Source organism: Dipodomys spectabilis, unplaced genomic scaffold, assembly GCF_019054845.1.
Source record: "Dipodomys spectabilis isolate Male_0828 unplaced genomic scaffold, ASM1905484v1 ptg000024l, whole genome shotgun sequence".
Classification (NCBI taxonomy): Eukaryota; Metazoa; Chordata; class Mammalia; order Rodentia; family Heteromyidae; genus Dipodomys; species Dipodomys spectabilis.
In genome coordinates this window covers 21,317,669-21,345,302 of record NW_024870701.1, presented here as the reverse complement: position 1 = coordinate 21,345,302, position 27,634 = coordinate 21,317,669, and the positions used below count along the sequence as shown (strand labels likewise).

Below are 27,634 nucleotides of genomic sequence, written 5' to 3'. Positions count from 1 at the left end.
GTTATCAAATTGAAAGGATAATAAGATAGCTGTGGCCAATAACAAAACACAGGATCATGCATTCAATTTGTTTTCTAGAAGCCAAAATGTCTCCCAAACTTCTTATTTCTGCCACTTATCAGTTCAATTAGTGTTCACAGTGAGAAAAAAGGAAGTTAGCCTGTTCATAATAAAGACATGAGTTTTATGACTCATAACCATTTTCTTGTCAAAAGGGGAAATACATTTTTTAGTGCTGTTCCTGACTGGCAATAAAATGGTGTCATGCTGTTTTTACCTATAATTTCAATGGAAGGGCTAAAACGCACCAACATACCCACAAAATGGCCAAGGAGAATGCAGAAGGGAGAATCTGACTTCTTAGACATTGACAGTGAAAATCTCAATCCACATGAGGTCCCTGGCATTGAAGACCCAAGAACAGGGAGCCAGGTATCACATGACAGGTGGCAGAGCTGGTAATGGCTGCTGACTGTCGCGCTGCTGATTTTCATCTAGGGAAGTCTGAGATTAAAATGCCCCTCGAAAGTGTCAGATGGCTTGGGTTGTAAATTTTCATTCAAAGTACATTTAAACCGTTCACTAAGAGAACGTCTTAGTCTTACTTATGTGATAGTTTTATATATGGGGAAAGTTTTTACTGAACAAAAGTAGAATAATGCATTTCATAAACATTCCTTTCTAAGACATTACTACTGATATTATGGTATGATTCCTTTGTTTAATCAGTTAAAAGACTAACAGAAGAGGAGAAATGACTGACAGTAAGATTTCTAAGGGTTAACTAAAATTATCTGTTCTCTTAATTGATGGCAAGCCACCATCTGGAGCTGCCATATTTTCTGTAAAGATTTTTTTTTCCTCCTGGAAGAAACTAAAAGAGAGGAAATGAGCATATGATTCCTGTTCTCATGGCAGAAAGGAGTGGCTCAGACTCACTTAACAGAGAGGCTTGATGATAGGAATTTATAGCATCAGTGAATTTTAGTCCTCCTCTGTATCTTAGACCTGAAAGCACACTGTCAACCACAAAGCACAAGTCTAGAGTGGCGAAGTTCCCCCTGGGAGCTATTGACAGACTTCAAAACTCTTTTTCTAAAAAGCAATACAAGAATGGAGACCAATCAGAGAAATTGTTGGCATAGCTGGCCAAACTAGTATTCTTATTTTTATTACTAATAATTTCATGAGATATATATGTCTAAGATTATATTTTATTTGGCAGCAAGTTCCGAATAGTTCGTGTGAAACAAAACAGACATTTTACCATTCAAAACTAAGAATGTGATATTATTCTTTTTTTTTTTTTAATTTAATTTAATTTTATTTGTGAACATACTGTACAGAGGAGTTACAGTTACATGGGCAGGATAATGCGTACATTTCTTACCAAGCATTGCAGCCTCCTCCTTTGTTTACCCTTCACATCCCTTCCCAGCCTCCCCCTCCCCCCTAATCCCAATCCTTCTCCTTCCCCCCCTTCCCCCCCTCCCCCTCCCCCCCCCCCACACCAACGTTGTAAAGCTCGTTTTGAACATGACAACTTGTACTTCTCATTGTTGCAACAGGTCCACCTGTATCCTTAAACAACTGGTTTTTCCCCATCTCCTCCACAAGTTATACTGACATCAAATATAGTGAAAGCAGGGGTTATACTGTGGGGGAGGGACATACAAAGCAACAAAGAGATAATCTGATAAATGTGTTAGAAACACATGCATGAAAGAAAAAACATTAAAATACACATCTAAGGGTTCATTTTCCTGACATCACATTATCTGACCTTTTACGCTTGACTCATACATATACTAGATATTGCAAATAAGGGAAACCATGGGACCTATGTTTCTTTGGGCCTGGCTTATTTCACTTAATATAATTTTTTCCAAGTTTTTCCATTTCCTAACAAATGGGGCAATGTCATTCTTTCTGATGGAGGCATAGAATTCCATTGTGTATATATACCACATTTTCTTGATCCATTCATCTACTGAGGGGCATCTGGGTTGGTTCCATATCTTAGCTATGGTAAATAATGCTGCAATAAACATAGTTGTGCTGGTAGCTTTAGTGTGGTCTTGTTTGTAAACATTAGGGTAAATGCCCAAAAGTGGGGTTGCTGGGTTATAGGGGACCTCTATGTGAAGTCTTTTGAGGAACCTCCATACTGCTTTCCAAAGTGGTTGAACAAGTTTACATTCCCACCAACAATGAAGTAAGGTTCCTTTCTGTCCACATCCCCTCCAGCATCTGTTGTTGTTAGAGTTCTTGATTTTTGCTGTTCTAACTGGAGTGAGGTGATATCTCAATGTTGTTTTGATTTGCATTTCTTTTATGGCTAGGGATGTTGAACATTTCTTCATGTGTCTATTGGCCATCCTTCTTTCTTCTTCAGAGAAGTTTCTCTTTAAGTCTTTAGCCCACTTATTTATTGGGCAGTTGTTTCTTTGAGGATTTGTTGTTGGGTGGTTTAATTTTTTGAGTTCCAAGTATATTTTAGATATGAGACCCTTGTCCGTTGTATGGCGAGTAAAGATCTTCTCCCAATCCGTGGGCTTTCTATTGATCTTGCTAGCTATGTCATTTGCCCTGCAGAAGCTCTGGAACTTTAAGCAATCCCATTTGTCCAACCTTTCTTTGATTTGTTGTTTCCGGGTCTCTATTCAGAAAATTTCGGCCTGAGCCAAGGAGACCCAGGGTTTCTCTTATTCCATCCTGTAATGTTTTCAGAGTGTCTGCTTTGAGTTCAAGGTCTTTGATCCATTTGGAGTTGATTCTGGAGCAGGGTGATATATAAGGATCTAGCTTTAGTTTTCTACATGTAGTTAACCAATTTTGCCAGCACCATTTACTGAAGAGGCTGTCTTTCTTCCATTCTATTGTTTTAGCTCCCTTATCGAAGATTAGATGGCTATAGGTCTGTAGGTTCATTTCTGGGTTTTCAATTCTATTCCATTGGTCCTGAGGTCTGTTCTTATGCCAATACCAAGCTGTTTTGATTACTATGGCTTTATAGTAGAGTTTGAAGTTTGGTATTGATATTCCTCCAGCAGTGTTCTTTCCATTGAGGAGCGTTTTTGCTATTCGGGGTCTTTTATTGTTCCATATGAATTTTTGGATTGCCTCTTCTATTTCCTTGAAGAATGAGGGTGGAATTTTGATAGGTATTGCGTTGAATTTGTAGATAGCCTTGGGAAGTATTGCCATTTTCACGATGTTAATCTTTCCAATCCAGGAGCATGGGAGGCTTTGCCATTTTTTAAGTTCTGTGTTGATTTCCTTTTTCAAGATTTTAAAGTTTTCATCATAGAGGTCCTTCACTTCTTTGGTTAAGTTAATTCCTAGGTATTTTATTTTTTGTGGGGCTATTACAAATGGAGTTGCTTTCCTAATTTCAGCCACACTTTTCTCATTGTTGGCATACAGAAAAGCCATTGATTTTGGGGGGTTAATTTTGTAACCTGCTACTTTGCCAAAGTTTTGAATCAGCTTGAGTAATTTGGGAGTGGAGTCTATGGGATTCTTTAAATACAAGATCATGTCATCTGCAAAGAGGGAGAGTTTTATTTCTTCTTTCCCTATTTGGATCCCCTTTATGTCTGCATCTTGTCTTATTGCTGTAGCTAGGCATTCTAATACTAGATTGGAGAGAAGTAGAGAGAGTGGGCATCCTTGTCTTGTTCCTGAGTTAAGAGGAAATGGCTTTAGTTTTTCACCATTGAGTATAATGCTGGCTGTAGGTTTGTCATATACAGCCTTTATTGTATTGAGGAATGTTCCATGGATTCCTAATTTTTCCAAAACCTTCATCATAAAGGGGTGTTGGATCTTGTCGAATGCTTTTTCTGCATCTATTGAGATAACCATGTTGTTCTTATTCTTGCTCCTGTTGATGTGATTTTTTTATTTAAATTTTATTGTAAAGGTGATGTAGAGAGGGGTTAGTTACAGGTATCAGGTAATGAGTTCATTTTTTTTTGAACAGTGTCACCCTCTCCTCATTCTCTCCCAATTGTTCCCCTCCTGACTTCATTCCCTGCAAAGTTGTATAGTTCTTTTCCAACATAGTGTCCAGTGGATTTCACTTCTGAATTGGTTCACTCTTTATCCCACCATTTCTGTTCTTCTCCTTCCCTTCCTCAAATCAGATAAAGTTATCTAGAAAACAAAGGTGTAGAAATCACAAATAAGGACAGAAGGGAATAAACCAAAGCGGGGGTGGAAGGGAGAAAGAAGAAAAGAAAAGGTAATGAGCCACAAACAATACAATTAAAAAAAAGCTCTTCCATCTCTGGGAGATACTTTCGATAAGTGTCATTTTATATGATCTTATGGGCATAGCTGTTATTCTTACCTAGCTTTTACATGCATCTATTGAACTCAGTGCCATAATGTTCACAGAGTAGCCAGACTTAGGGCACTTATTTGATGCAGATTATTTAAATGAAGGATATGATTTTAAGCAGAAATAACCATCCTCATTTTATAAAGTAAACTTTAAAATTACAGTTATGGCTAAGGACTTCGGTTCTATAGATACAATAAACATATGGAATGAGATTGTATCTAGAATCTCCAAGGAATAAGGAAATCATAGGCAACCTCAATTTAAAAGACCATAAGAGTATTGAGAGTGAATTCCATCCTACTCAATTCTCCCTTTCCTGAGCTGTCAAGAATATTTGACATGACTATGCACAATTTCTCCCTTACGTTTATTCTTCACTTGGTTCCCAGGTTTCAAATTCCCTAAATTGCTTTGACTTTTCTGATCCCTAAAATTTTTCATCTCAATAAATAGCACACTGTCCATCACACTTATCAACCCAAAAATCTAGCAATTTTCCTCTCCCTTTTCTTTTAGTCCATCAATGGGCAATATCTTCAAAGTAACCCTGAATGTGATAATTTTTCTCTGCCTCCCGCCCCTCTCCTTCTCCCTCTCCCTCCCCTCCTCTTCCTCCTCCTCCTCCTCTTCTACTTCTGCTTCTTCTGCTTCTTCGGCTCTAATACAATCCACTATATTTTCAATAATTTCAGGAAATTACTTTTCTTCCATTCTAGGTTCTTAATATTATAAAACATGTTATTACATGATTGCATGTTGAAAAGTAACTCTGCTAATGTCATTTCCCATCCTACACATCATTCTCCAAGGAGAAATAAGGAAAAGGAAATACCCCTACATTCTTCTCTCAGTGAAATACCAGTAGAAGACATATGTATTCTGTCTGAGTATTTTTTACTCCAATAATCTTTTTATGTAGTTGGAAGGAAAGGAAATAAAAGGAAACAAAGGGGAAAAGCAAAGCTAAGAAATGAAAAGGAATGGAAGGAGAAGAGACAGGAAGGAGAGGGGAGGAAAGAGAAAGACAAGAAATTGACTAGAAGGGAAGGAGAAGGCAAGGAAATGGAGGGAACATGCACAGGGAATGGGGGAGCGTGATAGGAGGTAGAGAGGGAACAAGGGAGAGAAGGGTAGAAGGAAAATGGAAGGGGAGGAAAAGAAGAATGAGAAGGAAGTGGGAGAGGAGGTGCATGAGGAGGGGAGAGGGAAAAGAAAGAGAACATCATTAAGCTTCAATAGTCAAATGTTAAAAGTAATCTGAGATTCAGAAAAGAGAAAAGATTTTGTAAACGACCTAAACGACAGTCTTCCTCTTAGCTTCGTTGGGTTTGGAGGCCTTTTGTTGTTTTGCTTGTTTGCTTGTTTGTTAACTTTGTTTAAATTGTGAACCTTCTGTCTCCCACTGACACTTCTCTCAATCTTGGTAGAACTTTCTATTGGAGTATTTTCATCCATTCCAGGCCAACATTTCCTACAAATTCCTTGGTATGGTACTTAACACTTAGCATAAAACCAAGTACAATGAGAGGCAGAAATATTTCCTTGCAAGTTATTTTGGTGATTCTATTTTGAAGAATGGAATATGGGAACAAGCCACGTTTTGTGTTACAGTGATGTATTGTGATAGAGCTGGTAAACATAGTTATTACCAATCGCCTGTCATCTCCCTGCTCAAATTCCCTTCTTCAGAAGCCTTCCTCTCACTTACTTGATTAGGAATCTGTTTAAGTCAAATTAATTCTATATTAAATAATATATATAATATGTTTGTATTAATAATATTAATAAATAAGATATTTTTTTATTAATTTCAATAATTACCATGTATTTTACTTCAGCAGTGTGGGCTCCTTGAAAATGGGAAGCATATTTGATTCTGCTTGCAGAACTAGCAACAAGTAAAACATTCAAATGTTCACCCTGCTGGTCTGTAGAATATCTAACTATTTCGTCACATCCAAAGCCTTTGAAAACAAGCTATTTTTCTATTTTGATAGTCAGATCCCTGTTTCTGAGTGCTACCTCTCTATTGGCAGCATGCATTCCAAGCATATCAAAGAATTCTTTACCATCTGATATTCACTCACCCACACATGTCAATTCAGCATCAAACTTTCTGATGCACTCATACCTTCAGATGTTTTCATGAATTTTACTTTATTTTCATGAGCATAAATATTTATTAAGACAACACCAATATTCAGTCTTTGTATTGCACAGAAGGGGGTTAACAACTATTTTAATTTTACTTGGATGAATATATACTTACAGGATGCAATGAAACAAATATTCTTACAATATTAATAATGCTATAGGGCAGTGGCTCTCATGGGAAGGTAAATTGTCTTAAACTAGAGGAGAATTTAAAATATATTGTCTCCTTTCCATTTCTGATCTTTTTTTTTGTTAATTGTGAAAATACCGTACAGAGGAGTTACAATTACATGGACAAGGTAATGAGTGCATTTCTTATCAAGCATTGTTGCCTCCTCCTTTGTTTCCCCTTCCCATACTTTCCCAGCTCCCCTTACCCGCCCCCTCCTTCCCCTCTTCTCCCTTCTCTCTCTCCCTCCTCCCCCGCATTCGTTTTTCAACATAACGTCTTGTACAACTCATTGTTGCAATGGGTCCACCTGTATCCCTACTTAAACAATTTGTTTTTTCCCTTCCCCTCCTCAAATTACACCAACATCAAATACAGTGAAAACAGGGGTTATACCATGGGAGAGGGACATACAAAGCAACAAAGAAATCATCTTATAAATGTGTTAGAAACAACAGTAAGAAAGAAAGAACCATCCCATATCCCTGCCCTCTGCAGTCTCAGTAGATCTTTTGTATATCAGGAAAATATATAAAGAGTTATCCAAAGACTATGACAAGCATAATTTCTTTTTTGACAGTACTTGGGCTTGAACCCGGGGCCTTGTGCTTGCTCAGAAGCAACACTTTCTGAGCCAAGTCCTTAGAAACATTTTGTTTTTGCTTTAGTTTGTTTTTCAGACAGAGTGTGATATTTTTTATATGGTTAACTTTGATCTCCTCACTTCCATTGACCAGGCAGACTGAGACTTGAGTTAACACCCCAGATGTTTTCTTTTTCTTCTTTGAAATAGGATTTTACTAACTTCTTCCACAGGCTGTTCTCCAATCCTGATCCTTCTTTCTACCTCCTAATAGCTGGAATTACAGGTGTGAGCCACCATATCTAGTCATGGCAAGCACACTTTCTAGCTGCCTAAACTCTCCACTTCTTTCACTTCCTTAAGGATGGGCGTGAAACTAAAACTGAAATTTCCAAGCCTCTAATCCTGTTTTGTTTCTTTTTTTTCTGGAGACGATTTCTTACCAGGGACTACCAATAATTGCCTGATTTAAAAACAAAAAAAGATATTTCCCAAAGCCAAGAAATTCCAAAGACTTTGGTGCTGCTGTATCAGAAACCAAGGTCAAAGACCAATTGGTAAGAAATGTTGTACCTATCACTCCTGTTGTTCTGGATATCAAAAGGCTTTAGACCATCTGTGCCTCCAAAAGTACAAGAAAATATTAAAATATATGTGTTTTGTTTTATCACAATACCACAAGCAGAATGCAAATGATTCAAGAAATCGTAGAAGTTGGTCAGATCTGTGTTAAATCTAAAGGTAAAAACTAAAAGAGCTGAGAATGTGTCAAGGGAGGTTTCTGTGTGGTTAAGCAAGTGGCTTATGACTGGAATAGAAGAAGGTAAATTCAGGGGAAAAATCATAGATTAAGTCACATGACTCTGCCACTGGGGAAAACAAACAAGTTGTGTTTACAACAGATATTTCCGACATCCAGAGGATGTCGACTTCCAGGAACAATACTGAAAGAACTGGGAACACTCATTATGTCATTTTAGAGTTCCATCAGTTGAACTTACAGTTAGATTTGTGGGTTTGTGCACAGCTGTGTCACTGATTTACAGTGTGACCAAATATGACTCACGAACTTCAAGAGCCAAATTTTATGTTAGCAAACGTCCCATTTTGTCTCTAATTCTAGAGCCAACCCTCTTCTTAGAAACTGAAGGAGCAGACTTGCTCTTGCCATCAACATTCAGAGATATTTTATATGTTTTCAGACCTTCAATAAATGTCATGTCACAATGTCATACATAAACAGCCATCAGGAATTTTATAAAGGGCAATGTGTCAATATTTCTTATTCCTGATTCATTTGAAAGGTCAATTTGATGTTTCGTGCAATTATATTGCTTATATTTATATACAAATTATTTCTGGTAAATATTTAACCATATCTAAGGATTCTAAGTGGCTAGTGTCCAGTTCAGGATCCTATCTTCAAGAGCTTCTCCTGAATTTCGACAGAACCAGACTGATTAAAACTATGACAAAGGGGAAAAATACTAACTACCTACCCTTCCTTTCACTTTCTCTTTCTCTGTTTTTCCTACTGCAAATAACTGCAGGAATTTATCTTGTATTAAAAGAAGGGAATGGGAAGAGGGATTGCTTTCTGTTTCCATCAAAAGAGAAAGCTCTAGAACATTGATTCTTCTACATACGATTGTTATTCTAAATCTGGCTTGTCTAATATAACAGACCATTTTTAACAATGGTCTGTTATATTAACACATAATTCAGTGCCCAGATGACTCCATATATTTCTCATGGTGGAGATCTCTCAGGGAAGGTCTTTTCTGGGTTCTCTCTGTCCATAAACATGAATCCTTAACTCTCCCAGGTAGTCTATAGATGACCCTAAAAAAACTTAAGAATCTCAGCCATGATTACCTCAAATATGTGCAGGCTTGTACTGGATTTCTTCCAGCAAACTGTCAATCTGGCTTTTCTCAAAAGTTTATTCCCCAAACTCTAGTGCATCTGGGCATAATAATACAGCGTACGTTTGAGAGCACATCCACTCACTAGCTGAAACACAGGCTTCTCTTCCTAAACATCATAGTCTGCAAACAATCAGATAAAGTGGCTTCCTGAGTCACAAGAAGTCAGTCTTTTGCCAACATAATTTTCTCCTTTATTTATTTTTTTAATTATGTTTTTTTATTGCAAAAATACTGTACAAAGGGGTTACAGTTACATTAGAAAGGTAATGAGTCCATTTCCTTTTTTGGGGGGGGTCCGGTCGTGGGGCCTGAACTCTGGGCCTGAGCACTGTCCCTCAGCTCTTCAGCTAGTGCTCTACCACTTGAGCGACAGCACCACTTCTGGCTTTTTTCTTTTTGCTTATGTGGTGCTGAGGAATCGAACCCAGGGCCTCAGGCATGCAAGGCAAGCCCTCTACCACTGAGCCACCTTCCCAGCCCCATGAGTCCATTTCCTATGGAGCATTGTTACCTCCTCCTTTGCTTTTCCCCTACCATCCCTTTCCTCCCCACTTCTCCAACTCCTCCCTCCCCACCCCCGCCCCCCATCTCCTGAAGTTGTAGTTTGCTTTCAACATAGTCTTGTACATATCATTGTTACAATGGGTCAACCTGTATCTTTATTTCAGCATTTTCTTATTTCTCTTCCCTTCTCCAAATTATAAAAATGTATATACAAGAAAAATGTTTAAAAATTAGTCTTGTACTTAGAATTATTTCTAATGATATAACACTCACAAGATCTTACCACACATTTTTGTTTATGAGAAAAATAGAGTCATATAGCATTTTAAAACACCTATGTCTTTCTTGAGGGGTTTACAAAGAAATTTCAAATCCATTAGTCAGGTTATGAATACAATTCCTATTGATCAATATCACCCCTTCATCGTTCTTCTCACTCCCATCCCTACCCTCAAGTTACAAAGTTCAATTTTTACATTAAAAAAAATCAGTTTTAAGCTGGGCACCGGTGACTCACACCTGCAATCCGCTACTCAGGAGGCTGAGATCTGAGGATTGGGGTTCAAAGCCAGCCCGGGAAGGAAAGTCCGTGAGATTCTTATCTCCAATAAACCACTCAGAAAGCAGGAAGTGGTGCTGTGGCTCAAGTGGTGGTGCCCTACCCTTGAGCTGAAGAGCTGAGGGACAGCGCCCAGGCCCAGAGTTGAAGACTCATGACTGACAAAAAAATGAAAAAGAAAAAAAAAATCAGTTTTAAATCATAGTTAGCCAGTCCTTAAAAGTGGATGCAAAATATGAAGCTGTAGCAACAAGAATTGACCTCCTATCAAACTTGACAATTTGAATAGTAGCTGAGGGCCATTTCTTAGTAAATTTTACAGTTGCGGGGTTACCAACAACTATAAAAAATTTACTAAGAAATGACCCTCAGCTACTATTTCTGATAGAGTCTTAGTTAGAGTTTATAATCATTGTAAATTTTTAGCTATAATCTCGCTATGGTATTAGGGCCTATGACAGGAAAAACTATAATATTAGGACCAATGACCAGTTCAGTAGCTTCCAGACATAGATTCAGTGTACTTAATGTTGCCATTAGTTTACTTTTTTTTTATTGTGAAAATACCATACAGAGGGGTTAAAATTACATGAGCAAGGTAATGAGTACATTTCTTATCAAGCATTGTTGCCTCCTCCTTTGTTTCCCCTTCCCATCCCTTCCCATCTCCCCCGCTCCCCGGCCCCCCCCCCCCCCCCGCACAAAATTGGTAAAGTTCATTTCTCAACATAACGACTTGTACATCTCATTGTTGCAATGGGTCCACCTGTATCCCTATTTTAACAATTTGTTTTTTCCCTTCCTCTCCCCAAATTATACCAACATCAAATACAGTGAAAACAGGAGGTATGCCGTGGGGGAGGGACATCAAAGCAACAAAGAAATCATCTTACAAATTAGTTTACTTCTAAGTCTGTGCTTTTATTACATTTGTATTGGCTTTATACATAAGCATGGCTTTATTCATAGGTGGTGCTTGGCTTTTTAAAAATATTCTTTATTTTTATTGTCAACGTGAAGTACAGAGGGATACAGTTACATGAGTAAGGTAATAAGTACATTTCTTGTCAAACTTGTTACTCCTTACCTTATTTTTCTCCCACTTTCCCTCCCCCATCCCTCCCAAGTTGTACAGATCATTTCCAACATAACGTCTTGTGAGTATCTCTCTTACGATACTCCTTTGTTTCTTTGTCTCACCTTTTATTTGTTGCCCTTCTCTTCCCTAATTCAGATAAATGGAGATATAATACCCAGGATACCAAAATCAAACACAGTGACAAGGATTAAAACACAGGGGGAAGCTTTTGGTTTTTTTTTTTTTTTTTTTGGGGGGGGGGTCCGGTCGCGGGGCCTGAACTCTGGGCCTGGGCACTGTCCCTCAGCACTTCAGCTCAAGGCTAGCGTTCTACCACTTGAGCCAGAGTGCCACTTCTGGCTTTTTTCTTTTTGCTTATGTGGTGCCTCAGGCATGCAAGGCAAGAGCCAACTTCCCAGCCCGGGGGAAGCTTTTTAATAGTATTTATTCCTATCAAGGAACACGACTGCTTTCCAGAAGTGAAAATTTTCCAAAGAGGCATCCTGGTAGAGAGATACAATCTGTGAATGGCCAGGCCTGGTTACTTGCAACGGCTTAGAGACAGTCAGTTCTATAAAATCCATTGAGCTAAGACATGGGAAAGGTTACCTGTCCAAGAAAACACTGTCTTAATACTTCCAAAAGAGGAAGAAAGCTCTCTGGGTAAGCAAAACTGATAGATGTACTTCACTGAAAAAGCTATAAAGCACAATACAACTGATACCAAATTTTTCAAAAATAGTTTATTCACCAAAAAAAAGCAAAAAAAAAAAAAAAGAGAAAAGAAATATGTTACTTTCTGTTTAGGACATAAGGAATCAATCTGTTGTATACGAGGAATACAACAATCTGTTGTATTCGAGGTTTAAAACTCTCCAAACTCCTGTCATTTCATTTCTTCATTCCTTGTTGTTCTTTAGGAGCCATTCTTAGAAATTTATTTCCCTCTATTAATTTATTAAAGTAACCTTCGTTGAAACCACAACTATCCTACTTGAGCAAAGAATTTCTGAAGTGTTATCAATTCACCTGTCTCCCCACCACCACCCTGCATTTGGTATCCATGGTAAGCCCCGAATTTTAAATGTACCCAGAAAGCAATTCATTGCAAGGCTTCTTTGAGACCAGCACTTGAGTCTGTGGGCCAGAGTTAGTATTCATGATTATTTACCACCACAATCTTCCTTGGCTGACCCTAGTATCATTCTGACAAACTCATTCAGAAACAGAAATGTGCAAACTCAACTAGAAAATCTGTGGGGGGAGGGAGGAGCAGAAAGTTACTTGGGAAATGATCTCAAAAAGACATGGAAACATCACTGCATTTTTATTGTCAGGATCCATACACAGACAATAAATTATGCATATACTATTTCTATATACACTCATTTATAAGCCTGTATAACAAGCAAATAAGCAAGTAAAGATTTTTATGTATCTATTTACACCCACATACATAAAAGAATAGCCTTTTCCCTTAGGCTAAGTCTAGAAATCACTGATGTTGAACATTGTGTTCTTTCAGCCTCCCTGCAGACCTTGGACCTTGTATTTTGTTTTTGTCTTCTCAGTCTGTGAGGGCTGACCTTAGCAGAAAGTCAGCTGTCTTAAATATGGCAGGTCATCTATCAATTCCTCCCCAGGCTGTCTGAGTTCCTTTTAATCTTGCTTGTAATTTTCCAGGGGAGGTTTACAAAAGCCACAAACAGAATTTTAATGTTGTAAAATACCTTTGGAGACAGTAAATATTTCCTTTTTCATGAGGACAGGCTGTATGTCAACTGGTCTCCGAGAGGATGAAGACATGTTCCCAGTTAAAGTTTATTGTCCTTAAATGGTTCATGAATTGAGTCATTTGCATTCCTCTTCTACAATGATTCTCTCTACATATAGCTACAACTTAGGCACCTGGATATATTTCTTGTTATTGAATGTTAGGTTCTTTTGTTGTAATGTTTATATTATCTTCAAATGGTTGCACAACGGAGTTTCAGTTCAATATGTCAGTATATGAGAACAGTACATCTTGCTCAATGTCATCCTTTTCACCATTTTCTCTCATCTCTCCCAACTCTACCCATCTTCTGAATGTTAGATTGTTGAAAGAGGTTTTGCCTTCTGACACAACCAAAACATTAATTAATATTCTGTAATTGCAGAATATTCACAAAATTAATTTGCAAATGTAGTAATTATCCATTCTAAGAAACAGATACACAATGTAATGGAAAAGTTAATGGATATTTCAAGCTACCATTGAGAAGAAAATATAAGCTCAGGGAAGTTAGTTGATAAAGGCTTGGCTGAAGATCCCTAACTACTAAAGTAATAATGTCTTTCTGAGATAACTAGGTAAATGTATTCTCAACTTTCTCAAATCAGCTAACAAGTAAACATTATAAACTAAATAAGGCTGCATCACAAATTAGTTTGGTAATTGAGCTTTTGTTTTAATTATTTATGCTATCACTTCATAGCTTTTGCAGAGACGGTGCATGCTTAGTGAAATATGAAAGTAGATAGAGAATTTTCCAGTACTTTGCACAGATCTGCAGATGAGAGGCTAATCATCAGTGATGCTCTGAATATATTAGTGGATTTAATTTAGTCAACAAATATTTATATTTATTAAATTTCTGCTAGGTCAAATTTTGAGAACAAAAAAACTGAACATGCTAGATTCAATCCTCAGCAAGTATTATTATGGAGTAAAGGACTTGGCCAAGCCTATGGTAGCTAGAAATATTTATTAAAGTAGGGAGCTAGTGTTTCACTTCAAACATAAAGGAAATTTGACCTTGAAGGGCTGAGGCTCATTCCTGATTAATGTTTTAGAAAGAGGTAATGATTCAATCTGCAAGGAGAAAGTGCTTCTATCAGGATTGAGTGTTAAGTACCGAGTACTGGGAGTGAGTGAATGTTGGTTCTACTCCTGGAAAAAGGATGCAAAAATAATGATTCAAGAGGAAGAAAAAAGCAGGCATGGAGAGAGAGAAAAATACATAACCAGTGTGAGAAATTGCTGCTGCTGGTGGTGGTAGAATATCCTTACATAGCTGTGATTGTTTTTATATAAAGGGATTGTGGTTGTAGCATTTGTCACATTCAGTAAAATAGACCCAAAGGAGTGCTCCACAATTCTGAGGATAATTCTGAGGATAGATATGGTAATGGAGTCAACTGTGTTGGAATATCTGATAATACAGTGCTCCCCATTGCCTATTCCAGTGTTCAGAAAGACAAAGTTAGACTTCTAACTCATATCAAGAGGCATGATTTATGAGTTGAGGCAAGTTAGTTACAGGCATTAAATGAATAAACAAAAAGTTTCAAATAATGTTACAGGCATAGACAGCACACAAAAGGCTTTCTGTTTATTGCATTCGTCTTGTGTCTTGCTAGTTTCATTTTAAGATGAGGATATTGAGTCTCAGAGAGACTAACTCAATTAAAGTCGTTCCATGAATAAATGGAAGAGCTTGGAATAAAATTCAATCCATTTGATTTCAGAAATCTTTCACTTAAATGGGATGTTTTTCTGTTTCGTACCTCCATGAATCCTGCTGCTTTGACTAACACCATTGATGTTCTTCACTACTTTTGCAGAGGGTACAGCACAGATAATGTCTGTGAGCTGACAAGCCACTGCACCGATAGTGTTGTTTGCCAGGTGCTCTGACATGACCAGAATCTGGAAGTGAAAACAGGTGTCACCGACTTGGAGATGCAGTCTCAGGCTACTGCTTCTTAACAGACTTGTCAAGATTACCTTCCCTTGGCGGGCTTGCCTTGTGCCCAGCCACTGAGGCAGGTCATTTTGTTCACCTGGGGATTGATTGGGCTTAGAAAGCAACAAATAGAGGGAATTTCTAAGGCCACAGAGGGGTCGCTGTATCAGTTACAAGCTGTCATCTGTGCAGCCACTTGAATCTACACATATCTTCCTAATCTAAAGGGATGGAAACTGGCAGATAAACATTTTATTATAAAAGAAATTTAAAGGCTACAAATTTAAGAACAAGAATTAGATTACAGTGAAAACTCCAGCTCTAGATACATGAAGTCACCAGCTGCTCTCAAACCAAAGAGAGAGAAAGGCAGCATTCTCTGATCATTGTAATTCCCATCCCAATGAAAGCCATATTGCAGGAGGAGCTGTCTTTTCTGAATCTTCTCTTCTAATTACTCTTCTCCCAGTGTGATTTTCCATGTACCATCTCTTCAGCCTTGCTGTCTTTGTGTAAAGTGGCAAGAAAAGCAGCCTGGGCAGAAGTGCCAATTCCAATACTGGAGAACATTTTGCCAATGACTAAATCTATGGAATTGATTAACAGCAACAATGAAAGTCAAGAACAGAATCATGGGCACATAAATTTAAGACTGAGTCATGCGGAAGATATTGGGATAATTAGACAGGATATCTAGAGAGGAGAATCAGAAAGAGATCAGAAAATCAAGAAAGGAAGTCACCAATTTAAAGCAGATGTTTTTAAAGTAATCCATTTGTCAAATATTGTAAATAGTAAAAGATCATTGGAAGCATCTCATGGGAATGTCATTGAGCATGGTATTTATACCTTTGCAGGATGCATTAGGAGAATACGGAAGGACAGAATACAGATTGTGAATACTGATGTGTAAATCTGAAGTGACTGAGACGAACCAGTGAATAAATTACTGCCTGCCTTGTTTTGAATTTGTGCATCTTTCTCCCACTTTTCTTACGTAGTCTTATTCTTTCTCTTTTTGACCCTATATCAGTCTTTTCCTGAATACACTATATTTAATGATGAATGAAATGACAGATATATGAAAATAACTAAAATCAGACACTTAAAAGAAGTGAAACTTGCATTTCTTTCTAATTAGAGAAAAAGGCTATTAGAGAAAAATCTAGGACAGAAGGGCACCCAAGAGTGAAGGATCGTAGGGCTTACCAAAAAAAATTGGAACCTAGATGAGGACATTACACCTAACAGAAATCACCAACCATTATTTTTTTTCTGAGGCTGGAGAGAGTAAGATAAGATGTCTAAAGATGCAGATGGATTTTTAGGTGCTAGTCAAAGATGTTAAAGCTTTTCTTTTTGAATTCTTTTTTCCTTCACTGAGGTGAAGTAAGTGGATGAGGATGTATGCTACAAATGAAGGTAGGATCTGAGAGAAGTGAAGTTTTGAAGAACTCATGAAAAATCACACAAAAAGGTACTGGCTAATAATAGGTACAATGATTGGCAAGAAATTGATGGCTCTGCTAAGATAGAAAACTAAATTTATAGTGGTACCAATAAACTCAGGCACATATATCTTCTAAAACCTGCCCAGATCTCTGTGTATATGGTCAGAGAAATAAGGAATACTGGTTGATTTTGTCTTTTGTAAATGATAGCTTTAGAAATCATATAAAACTTATTTAAATTTATATTTTTAAATGGTATGATTTTTCCAAATATGATCCAAAATAATGCATAAGTTGGTACTGAGTTCAAAGACCATGATAAACCCATGAAGCCAATGACTTTTCTTTGTTCTAATTGGTCACCAATGACTCTCCACACTCCATTCAATCAAGGTTCATGAACAAACTTGCTTTTCCATCTGTCTAGAGAATTTGTGGGGGGAATATCCTAAATGGGAAGTGGAGTAATTATTCATTTGAGATGCCTGAAGTTGATTGCATAAACATGTTGGTGGGAAAAAACTAAAAATTTTAAGATTTCAAGTGACATTGAAGCTTTTGAATTTCATTAATTTATCGTTTCCATCACATAATAATTGGCTGGTTCTTTCTTGATCACTATTCTATCTTTGTATTCATTCAGCTATTTACTGAAGAGACACAGAAAAAATTTGTTGAGCATAGTTAATATGAAAATCTTGAGCTCCTATGGAGAATGATAGGTCTTCTGCTTCCTTCATTTAATATTTTGAAGGGGAAATACACATTATATAGTTACTCCTATAACTTCCTTCTATGTTTTCATAAGACATGTTTATTAACATAATAAAGTAAAATATTTCTCTTGTTTAAGTAATATTTTTTGCTATTTGGAAAACTTAGTTGTTTATAAGAACCAATTCCCTAATGGTTCAAAAAGAATCACTGTTTTAATCAATGTCAAATATACACTTTTACTTGTTAGTGCAAATATGGGAAGATAGCCTTAGGCATATGCATATATATGTATACATATATATGCTTACGTATATAAATATATATGTGTATGCATTTCTATATGTTTATTATGCATACTGCCTAAGTCTATTGATTTATCATTTTAATAAGCTATTTTAAAAGTAAAGTCTTCAGGAGGAATATTGAAAGTAAAAGCCAGACATTGCTGTTAGCAAAATATTTAGCATTAACCTTCCCTTTCTTAGCTTCATAGCAACTACTGGCTGCCATGGTAACCTCTCCCCCAGCACACCACAGCTTCCAGGATGAAAAGCAAAAGACCTTGGAGACTTCAAATGTCTCTTGTACAAAGCAGTCTAAACCTCTACCCTAGAGCCATTACCATCCTATGCCTCTGAATGACTGGCTACCCCATTAAATTTATTATATCCTGCTTTACTTTGCCATCCAATCAATATCACTCTGATACATTAGGTATTAAAAAATAAAAAAAAAACACATTTCTTTTCTTGTTTTGAACACAAAGTAGTAACTAAAAAACTTATGCTTGTCTTTTTAAATTACTCACTTGGGTTTCAAACAAATCTGATGGGCCTAAAGTAAAATTAGGGAGCAAAATTCATTTATTTCTTCTAATGTTTTTCTCCTTATTCATTCTCTCCATAATGTCTTCTGATGGCAATAAATAGCTAAGATGACCCTATGAAAATTCCATTTTCACTTCTGTCTCAAGGCTTTGTCAGTTTTTCTCCTTGGCTACTTCCTTTCATCAACTTGGGTAATTGTTATATATTATTTAAGGGTCAGATTAAGCCACTCTAATGTAAGAAACCAAGAAATACTAAAATGTGGTCAGATAACACACTTGTACATGCATCACAGTACCTTTTCCTGGCTAATGTCATTGAAGAGCTATTTTTTACTTTTCAACTGCCCAAATTGCCTAACCATAAGCTCCTTTATTGGTTATAACCCTGTCTGTATTCCTGTATTTCCTAGTTTCCAGTGTTATCATTCTACAAATATTGAATATTGCTGGGGATAGAGTAGAGTAGAAACAAGACAAGGGAAATCCCTTTACTAAGCTTATTCTATACTGCAGGGAGTCAGAAAATAAACCTATTATCTAATTAGCAATTTTCAAGACCAATTAAGTTTCCAAAAATAAATAAGGTAGAGAATGAATAATTTTGGTGGAGATGTTTGAGAATACTCCTCCCAGACTTGTCTCAGTGGAGGTTAAACTTAAGACAAAACATAAACAAATAATGGAGGGCAATTGGCACAATCCCAAGAGAGGAGACAGTACATCAAAACGTGTACTGGGCACATCAGGAAGTCCTTGGTTGGAGTAGAGTGGAAGGAAGGGGGCGGAATGAATTGGAAGCAAACAGGTGCCATATTATATAGAGCCTATGACCGTGGTAGAAAGTGGAAAAGCATTTAAAACAGGTCAAAATAGACTATAAAAAGTTGAAAATTTCCTCATACCTTCTTGTCAACATTGGGGGAAAAAAAAGGTAACATTTATTGGTTATGCAAGATGCCAAGAACTATACTAAGTGCTTTCCTTGCACTCTCTTACTGACTTCTGTTTTCAGTTCCATGAGGCAGGATTTTGTACAGGAGAAAAGTGAACCACAAGAAGTCCAAGTATCTCTTCAACTCATTGACAGGAAATGAGTGAACAGAAAGTGAACTCTGATAATCCGATTTTAGAATCTCTACTCTTAGACATGATGACAAGTCTTTGTCCCATCACTATGGTAAAAATACATTTTGAAATAGTTCTTAGATTCTGAAATTGCAGTTTGATGGACTCATTGTAGTAGACTCTGTGGTCACTAGAATACTTATGGGGTGCTATCATCATATCATCAAGACTGCATATTTAATAAGCATTGGTCATTTGTACCTAAGTCCAGTGAGGATTACAAGAAGAAAATAAGATTTCTTCTCAGATGTCTTGAAGTTTCTTTAATGAGATTAAAAACCACCACAGTTGACCATCTGCATGGATTTTGCATGCATGGATTCAAATATTGTGTGTCCAAGAGATTTGGAAAATATTAAACTTGTACTGAATATGTTCATTTTTCTAGCAATTATTTTATAAACAAATCAGGGTAACAACTATCTGCCTAGTATTTACATATTTTTCATTGTAACAAATAATCTAGAATTGATTTAAAGTATATGGAGGATGTGTATGTAAGTGTGTTTTATGCAAATATCAGCCCATTTTACATAAAGAACTTGAACATCCTATGATTTCAGTAGATGCAACAGCCTTGAAACCAAGTCCCCCATGAACACAGACAGAAAGTAGTAAATTGTAAACTTTCTCATGAATAGTAAGTTGCAAAGAAAGCTTGAGGCCAACAAGATCATCAAAATCTGGGTTGGTCTATGGAGAATTAAAGAAAGACAGAAAGTTTTATAGATAAGGAATAATGGTTCCATAAAAGGGTATGCAAATAGAGGCCCTAAGTTATAAATTTCTCAGGTAATGTTAAAGGAACTGTCACTGTGGACTCCTCCTCTCTGCTCTCGCTAATCCCTACCCTTCCCAGTCTAAGTACTCATTCAAGTCCAAGACGTTTTAAAATTCTTGCTACCACAGAGAAAAATTAAGGGATGTTGTCTGTGTTTTAGGACAGGACAAGGAAAGGAGTCTCCACAGTTAGAAGTTCTTGTAACTGCTGAAGAGACTGATGTTACTTCCCACTTGAGCTTCTATTTGTAACCACCCATTGGTTAAAGAGAATAGAATAATAAAAAAATATATAAAAACCTGCACAGTGACTCTTTGAACTCTTAAATTCTTTGTACTGTTAGAAATGAACTTCCTGTGTGGCAAAACTGAAGCTCCCAAGGTGGGACATGGATATGGGACATCTTGCCATTGCTTCCTTTGATCTATATGCTTTTCTCCTATGAAAAGGTTAAGATACATCTAAGCACTAGAGCTTTTGCAGAGGACGCCTTAGAAATGTCAATCAATAAATCAATAAATATAACATATGATTATGAAAAAATACAAGTTGAGCCTCTAAATTTAGATGGCTTTGTGTCCAAGATTACACATCAGATGTTTTGATCCCAAATTAACTGGAAAACTTTGATTCCTGAGACCTTGATGATGTGAGCTGTGTAATGAATATGAAGAGTTCCATGGTTCTGAATGGATGGAATGAAACATGAGGAAACATTAAAATATGTATACAACACATGATGAGGAGTTCATTCTGTGCTCTAAATCTTTTAATAATGCCCAATGGGATGAGCAAGAAAATACTTTTTGTTTACAAAGCTTCTCCTGGAAGAGTGAGACCATCTTTCTGCCATTGTCTTCAATCCTCAAGGTTGGCAATTTGGCAAAGCACCATCAGAGTTTCCTTTTCTACTATTATGAATTATCAAACTTAATAGGCAACCACCATTACCTCAATTGCCTTTATAATATTTATTTTACTTTATTCATATTGAACTCAGGGAAAATATTTAAAAAGTGGGAAAAAGAAGCCAAAAGGTAGGAACCTTCTGAACTTAACATAAAGGTGGGAGTGGAATTCTAATTGGCTAGTGTTCATGCCACTTCCCAGGAGCAGGTTGGCCTGGTCTGGAATAGACTCTGCATGTATCATCACGCACGCACGCACACACACACACACACACACACACACACACACACACACACACATGACCACCACTACCACCACCACCACACCCCACTGTACAGCTGTCTGTGTGCTAATGCATCCTCTGGCAGATGGAAAATGGCATTTCTGGGAGTTGCTGGAATACTACATGGTGATCAGCCTCTGAGAAAGGTCATATATATTAAAGAGATGGCCCTCCTGGTTATCGAAAATTTCTATTCCATGCATGGAACATTTTTAAATTTTGTTTCCTGCCATTGCTCTGTAGGCCTCCAGGAGGCACCTTAAATCATAAGCTCCTTTGTTTTCAGCCGAGTTATACAAAGAGTATTATGGTTCCTGTAAGAATGGATCTTTACTCCAAAATATATTTATTCCAAAAACATATGTTGCTATTGCTTAATGAAAATTTACATTTGGGATGAATAAAATATGAAATATGATGTGCCAATTCTTATTTAGAAATCATTTAAAAATCTTACATCACAATCTCCAACCATATACATTTGAATTGCCAGCTAGAGAAACTAGAAAGAACTTTTGAGCAATAGAAACAAATACTGGGAAAAAAACACATGGAAAACTGAATTGGATAGATATTTCACTAAATTATGTGATCTTAAACCATTCAACCACTGCTTAACCTTTCTTGATATGAAACTAGAAAAAAAGAAAATTTAATTCTGTTCCAACATTGTGTTTCATGTCACATGAGTACCTACTGGTTATTTAATTTGATTTTGTTTGAAATTTGTATAAACATGATCTACTAGAGGAATATGTTGTTTATTGTTTATGGAAGCATATTGGAATCAATATGTAAAGCATATAATGTGTTTTACAAATATGTAAAACATATGATATGTTTTACAGCTTGCCTCTGAATTTTGTCCGAATAGCATTAATGGGATGAAAGTTCCTAAAAAGATATTCCTCATGAAACTGTTGCTATAGCAACATATTAAGGTCACTCAAATTGGTCACAATTATTAAATATAAAAAATCCCAAATCTGAAAAGATATTGTTTGTTGGATATTTTTTTTCTTAAATGCTTGGACTCAAGTTATCTAATGTATTTGTGATATATAAATCTAAGGTCAAACATTCAGATTCCTAAATAAATAAATAAACTAAGATCTTCAGGTCACTGATCTAATATGAATAACTTTTTAAAAGAAAACAGATAAGGTAAAATATTTTACTATCCTTCTTTGACACAGAAGGCCTATAATTTCTACATTACTTATGGAAATAATGAGAAGACAGATTTAAATGTACCTCAGGCTGGTGCAAATATGCAGTTATATAATCTAGTAAAGATGATACCTGGATAATTGTGACAAGACTCTGCATTGAATTGGTTTTAAATGAACAGATATAATTCTCAGCTTAAACAAAGCTTTTGACAATCCCACAGGTTTTAATAAATTATATTTTTTCAATTTATCGCTTAGTGCAAGATAAGATCCGATTTCGCTACACTTCCTTTTTTGACTGCTTACTGAGTTGTGTGGTTGAGAAGGTCCTGCGTACCAGCCATATGAGGCTGACAAAATCATTTTGTATATAATGGGACAAACACATAATGCATCTTTTCAGCTGCCTACAGCCATCTGCCTATATTGATAATTTTGAATGGACCCAAATGATGTTGTGAATATCCAAATGGCCATTGGCAGAAAAAAGATTCCCCACTGAGACCATGCTGTGATATTTATTCTATACTCATTAGAATTAGACAAAGAACTATAGAAGAATATATATATATATATATATATATATATATATATATATATATATATATACACACACACACATACACTTATGTACTTCGGTATGGATTTATATATATAACTATATTATAAATTTGTAACACAAATTTATACTTGCATAAATTACATATTTAATTTATAGAAGCTTATTATATACATATGTCAATTGTGCTCTTTTTTTTTTTTCAAATAGACTAGATTTTTACTGACTCATTGCTTATTCTTTCTGGTGTTGAGACCTGTAATAAATAAGTCTTTCACTACAATTTTAGTAATGTCAATTCAGTTAAGTTGAAGCTATGTTTTTTAGTTCATATAGATTTTTAAGTGTAATTTTTTTTATCATAGGTTGACTTTTATTATTATGTAACATTTATACTATTTCTCCTTACTTACTGCCATTTTCCTGATATTTATGCCAGTTTTCTTTTTTATTTATGTCTTTTTTTTGTATAAATTTCCATTCTAATTTCACACTGTACATCTTTACATTTAAGTCATAGAATTACAAACTATTTTTTAAAAATCAGATATGTTTGTCTTTAATTGTGATCATCTTTTTTTCTCATGTACACTGCCTCATTGACTTTCTATTTCTCTGTGTCCTGTTATTATTGGGATGTATATTCTTTTAGCCTGAGTCAAAAATACTGAGGTAGGAGCAAACTAACCATTACCCAAACTACTGAATTTGAGCTTGCATTTTGTTCTCCCAGATGCTAGAAAAATATGGGCCAATAAAATTTCTTTCTTCAGGACACATGGATAAGGAAGCTCTTTTAGTATACAAGGGATGGTAGGGGGAAAACAAAGGAGGAGGCAACAATGCTCAATAGGAAATGTACTCATTCTTGCTCATGTAACTGTAACCCCTCTGTACAGCATTTATACAATAAAAAAGTATTTTAAAAAACCTGGTTAATATAAAAATGACACCTGAAAAGTGATGCTTCTATAGCTAACTGTAAAATGCATTTTATTGGCTTCCAGAGGAGGGGAATTCTAACAGATGATTGAAAGATAGAAGACAAATGTCTTGCTGGTGTCTAAACACTTGATAAGAGTACTATTCGTATCAACTGGAAAATTAAAGAGATTAATAACTTCAGCGGGTTACTGTGAAAACAGATTATTCATACTGTTAGAAATTTTTTCTTAGCTATATTTCTTTAGCTATTATAAGATAGAAATGAACCTGAAGAAAACATTGGTATGTTTGGCAGCAGAAATGAAAAAGAGAAGAATCTATATATTGTGTGTGTTACAGGTTTAAACATGACAGTTACTCATTTCTGTTTCACAACCCTGAGTGAAGGTAATCTATTCAGATGAAAGGCCATATCTTTGAAATCAGATAGATCTGATAGATTTTTTTACATTCCAGCTGAGCCACTCACTAGCCATATGACATGCTGGATCAGTTAAGAAAGCAGGTTTCTGCTCTGATTACAAATGATTGCAAAATGTCAACAGCCCATAAGCATAGTTTAGTTTCTTTCTGAGTTATGTGACCATGCAGCACAGGCAATCAGTGAGTTGTGATAGTCCCTGATGTTGTCATGGAGGTCTGAGAGTGTAATGGAGGGGTTTATGGGAGCCGTTTGGAGCAGGCATGCTAACACCAGCTTCCAATACTGTTCAAATATGTATGGATAACTGATGTTTGCATCTTAGCTAATACTTGATAAACCCTGAGTCATTTGATTGATCATTCTTTCAAATTTTGATTTTTAAAAAATTTTTGTCTATTTGTTTATTTATTACTGTGAAAATAACATACAGAGGGGTTACAATTACATGGGAAAGATAATGAGTACATTTCTTATCAAGCATTGTTGCCTCTTCCTTTGTTTCCCCTTCCCATCCCTTCCCATACACCCCGCCCTCCTACCTGATCTTCCCCCCCCATCCTCCCCACACCATCAAAGTTGTAAAGTTCATTTTTCCACATAACGACTTGTACATCTCATTGTTGTAATGGGTCCACTTGTATCCCTATTTACACAATTTGTTTTTCCCTTCCCTTCCACAAATTATACCAATATCAAATACAGTGAAAGCATGGGTTATACTGTGGGAGAGGGACATACAAAGTAGCAAAGAAATGACCTTATAAATATGTTAGGAACAATCCCATGAAAGAAAAAATAGATTTGAATACTTATCTTGGGGTTCATTTCTTCTAACATCAACTTATCTGACCTTTTCTGCTTGACTCAGACATATACTGATTATTTCAAATAAGGGAAACCATGGGACCTATGTTTCTTTGGGCCTGGCTTACTTCACTTAATATAATTTTTTCCAAGCCTTTCCATTTACTAACAAATGGGGCAATGTCATTCTTTCTGATGGAGGTATAGAATTCCACATTTTCTTGACCCATTCATCTACTGAGGGGCATCTGGGTTGGTTCCATATCTTAGCTATGGAAAATAATGCTGCAATAAATATAGTTGTGCTGGTAGGGTTAGTGTGGTCTTGTCTGTGATCATTTGGGTAAATGCCCAAAAGTGGGATTGCTGGGTCATAGGTGAGCTCTATGTGGAGTTTTTTGAGGAACCTCTATACTGTTTTCCAAAGTGGTTGAACAAGTTTACACTCTCACCAACAATGCAGTAGGGTTCCCTTCTGTCCACATCCCCTCCAGCATCTGTTGTTATTAGCATTCTTGATTATAGCCATTCTAACTGGGGTGAGGTAGTATCTCAATGTTGTTTTGATTTGCATTTCTTTTATGGCTAGAGAGGTTGAGCATTTCTTCATGTGTCTATTGGCCATCCTTCTTTCCTCTTCAGAGAAGTTTCTCTTTAAGTCTTTAGCCCACTTATTTATTGGGCAGTTGTTTCTCTGAAGATTTGTTGTTGGAGGATTTAATTTTTTGAGTTCCAAGTATATTTTAGATATGAGACCCTTGTCTGTTGTATGGCTAGTGAAGATCTTCTCCCAATCCATGCTCTTTCTATTGATCTTGCTAGCTATGTCTTTTGTCATGCAGAAGCTCTATAATTCAAATTTTCTAACATTTCACTGATGGTTTAGGTACCAAGAGCTGTGATGTACTAATGAGATGATAAATGAGGCCACATGTGTGACCTGCTTTTTTTAGACACCAAAGATCCCTTACAATGGCAAAAACAAAAACAAAAGAAAACAGGGCATTACATGCCACAAGTACTCATCAAGTTTTAAATCTGTTCCAAAGTGCTCTTCTAGAGAAAGGCTTAGTTGTCAAAACGATGGTGTTTGCTTCAATTTTTCTTTGTTGCAAGATTGTTTTTTTTTTTTTTTTGGCAACGTTTACCTACCACATAGTCATTTACAAATTCTTAAATGTGTACCTAGCATATTTATACCCCATTTATGGATAATCTCATTGTACCAAACAAAACATTTTTGAGGTTGTTGCTTTTATTTTAGGATACAGATGAGGAAATTGAGAACAAAGGTTAAGAAATATATTCATGTTGGCAAAACCACGAGGTAGTTAGCTTGGCATTTGAAATGAAGTACTCTAAAGCCCTGCTTTTAACCTCTGTGCTGTTACACCTTTTGAAGTTTGAAGCTGATATCTATTCTCATTATATTTTAGTTTTAATAAATTGTCTTGGCATACATTCTGGTTTCCCATTTGACCTTCGAGTTCAGAAGTTCTAGAATTCTTCCTCAAAGCCAATTTTCACGTTTTATATTTCATGAAACTGTGGCCCATGGGTAGTAGACAACATTTTTTAATCTAAGAGATTTTCCTTGCTTCTTTTAATATCCCTTATTTTTCCCTTAGGTATCTACAGAAGAAGGCTTGAGTCTTGCTCGAGAATATAACTGTGCTTTTTTTGAGACCTCTGCAGCCCTCAGATTCTGTATCGATGATGCCTTTCATGGCCTAGTGAGGGAGATTCGCAAGAAGGAGTCCATGCCCTCCTTGATGGAAAGGAAGCTGAAGAGAAAAGACACCCTGTGGAAGAAGCTAAAAGGCTCATTGAAGAAAAAGAGAGAAAACATGACATGAAATCCTTGCTTTTGAGTCTCTTCATCTCTCTCAATTATATCACTTGAACAATTCTGGATGTAGCATTCTGCTCCAATGTTCTCTGTCTTTCCTTAAATATCTGCCTATAGGTAAAAGTAATATCTGCATAACTGTACCTCTTAAGATAGTTTTGTTTTGCCTTTAACAGTTGGATGGATTTTGTCAATCAGCCGGATATGCTGTTTCATTTTTATAATATATTGCTAAATAAAATTGACATTCCAATTGCCTCATTTCCCTTTAAAGAGTCTAGCTTCATTTGGTATGCTGTCTGGTTATAAAGGAAATATGCAGAGTTGCAGCCAGAATGATAAAAGGCTCAGGGGATCTGCCTTCGCCTGATAACACTGGTTGTTTGCATTTCAGGAATCTCTGTAAATAATGAAGAAGCTCAGGAAATGATTCAGAACAGGAATCTGCATCTTGGACTTCTCTTACATGCAGAAGTCATGTCATGGTGATTCTCCTTCAATGCTCCAGATTTTGAACATAAAAGAAATTTATTAATAATATGAACAGGGTTTAGGTCATTGAAAAGCCAATATGAAATATTCCCGTATTTACAGAGCTCTGTCTCCAAAAGCTTTCACAAAATTACCAGCATGAACTCACTTGGCTGTGACAAAAGGTTCTGTCTCTGTGGTGGGGAGAGATCAGCAACTAAGGATTTAGTGGGCTATATACTCACAAAAGAATGCCCTGTCCCC

At 36.4% G+C, this 27,634-nt stretch overlaps 1 protein-coding gene across 1 annotated transcript in view; it reads left to right on the top strand.

Moving 5' to 3' along the window:
- Nucleotides 1-26,906, top strand: part of Rit2 (Ras like without CAAX 2) — a 294,814-nt gene extending 267,908 nt beyond the window's left edge. Inside the window, exon 5 of the mRNA XM_042675251.1 lies at nt 26,679-26,906. Within this exon, the coding sequence (XP_042531185.1) occupies nt 26,679-26,906 (228 nt within the window). The remainder of the gene's footprint in view (nt 1-26,678) is intronic.
- The last annotated feature ends 728 nt before the right edge of the window (nt 26,907-27,634 follow it).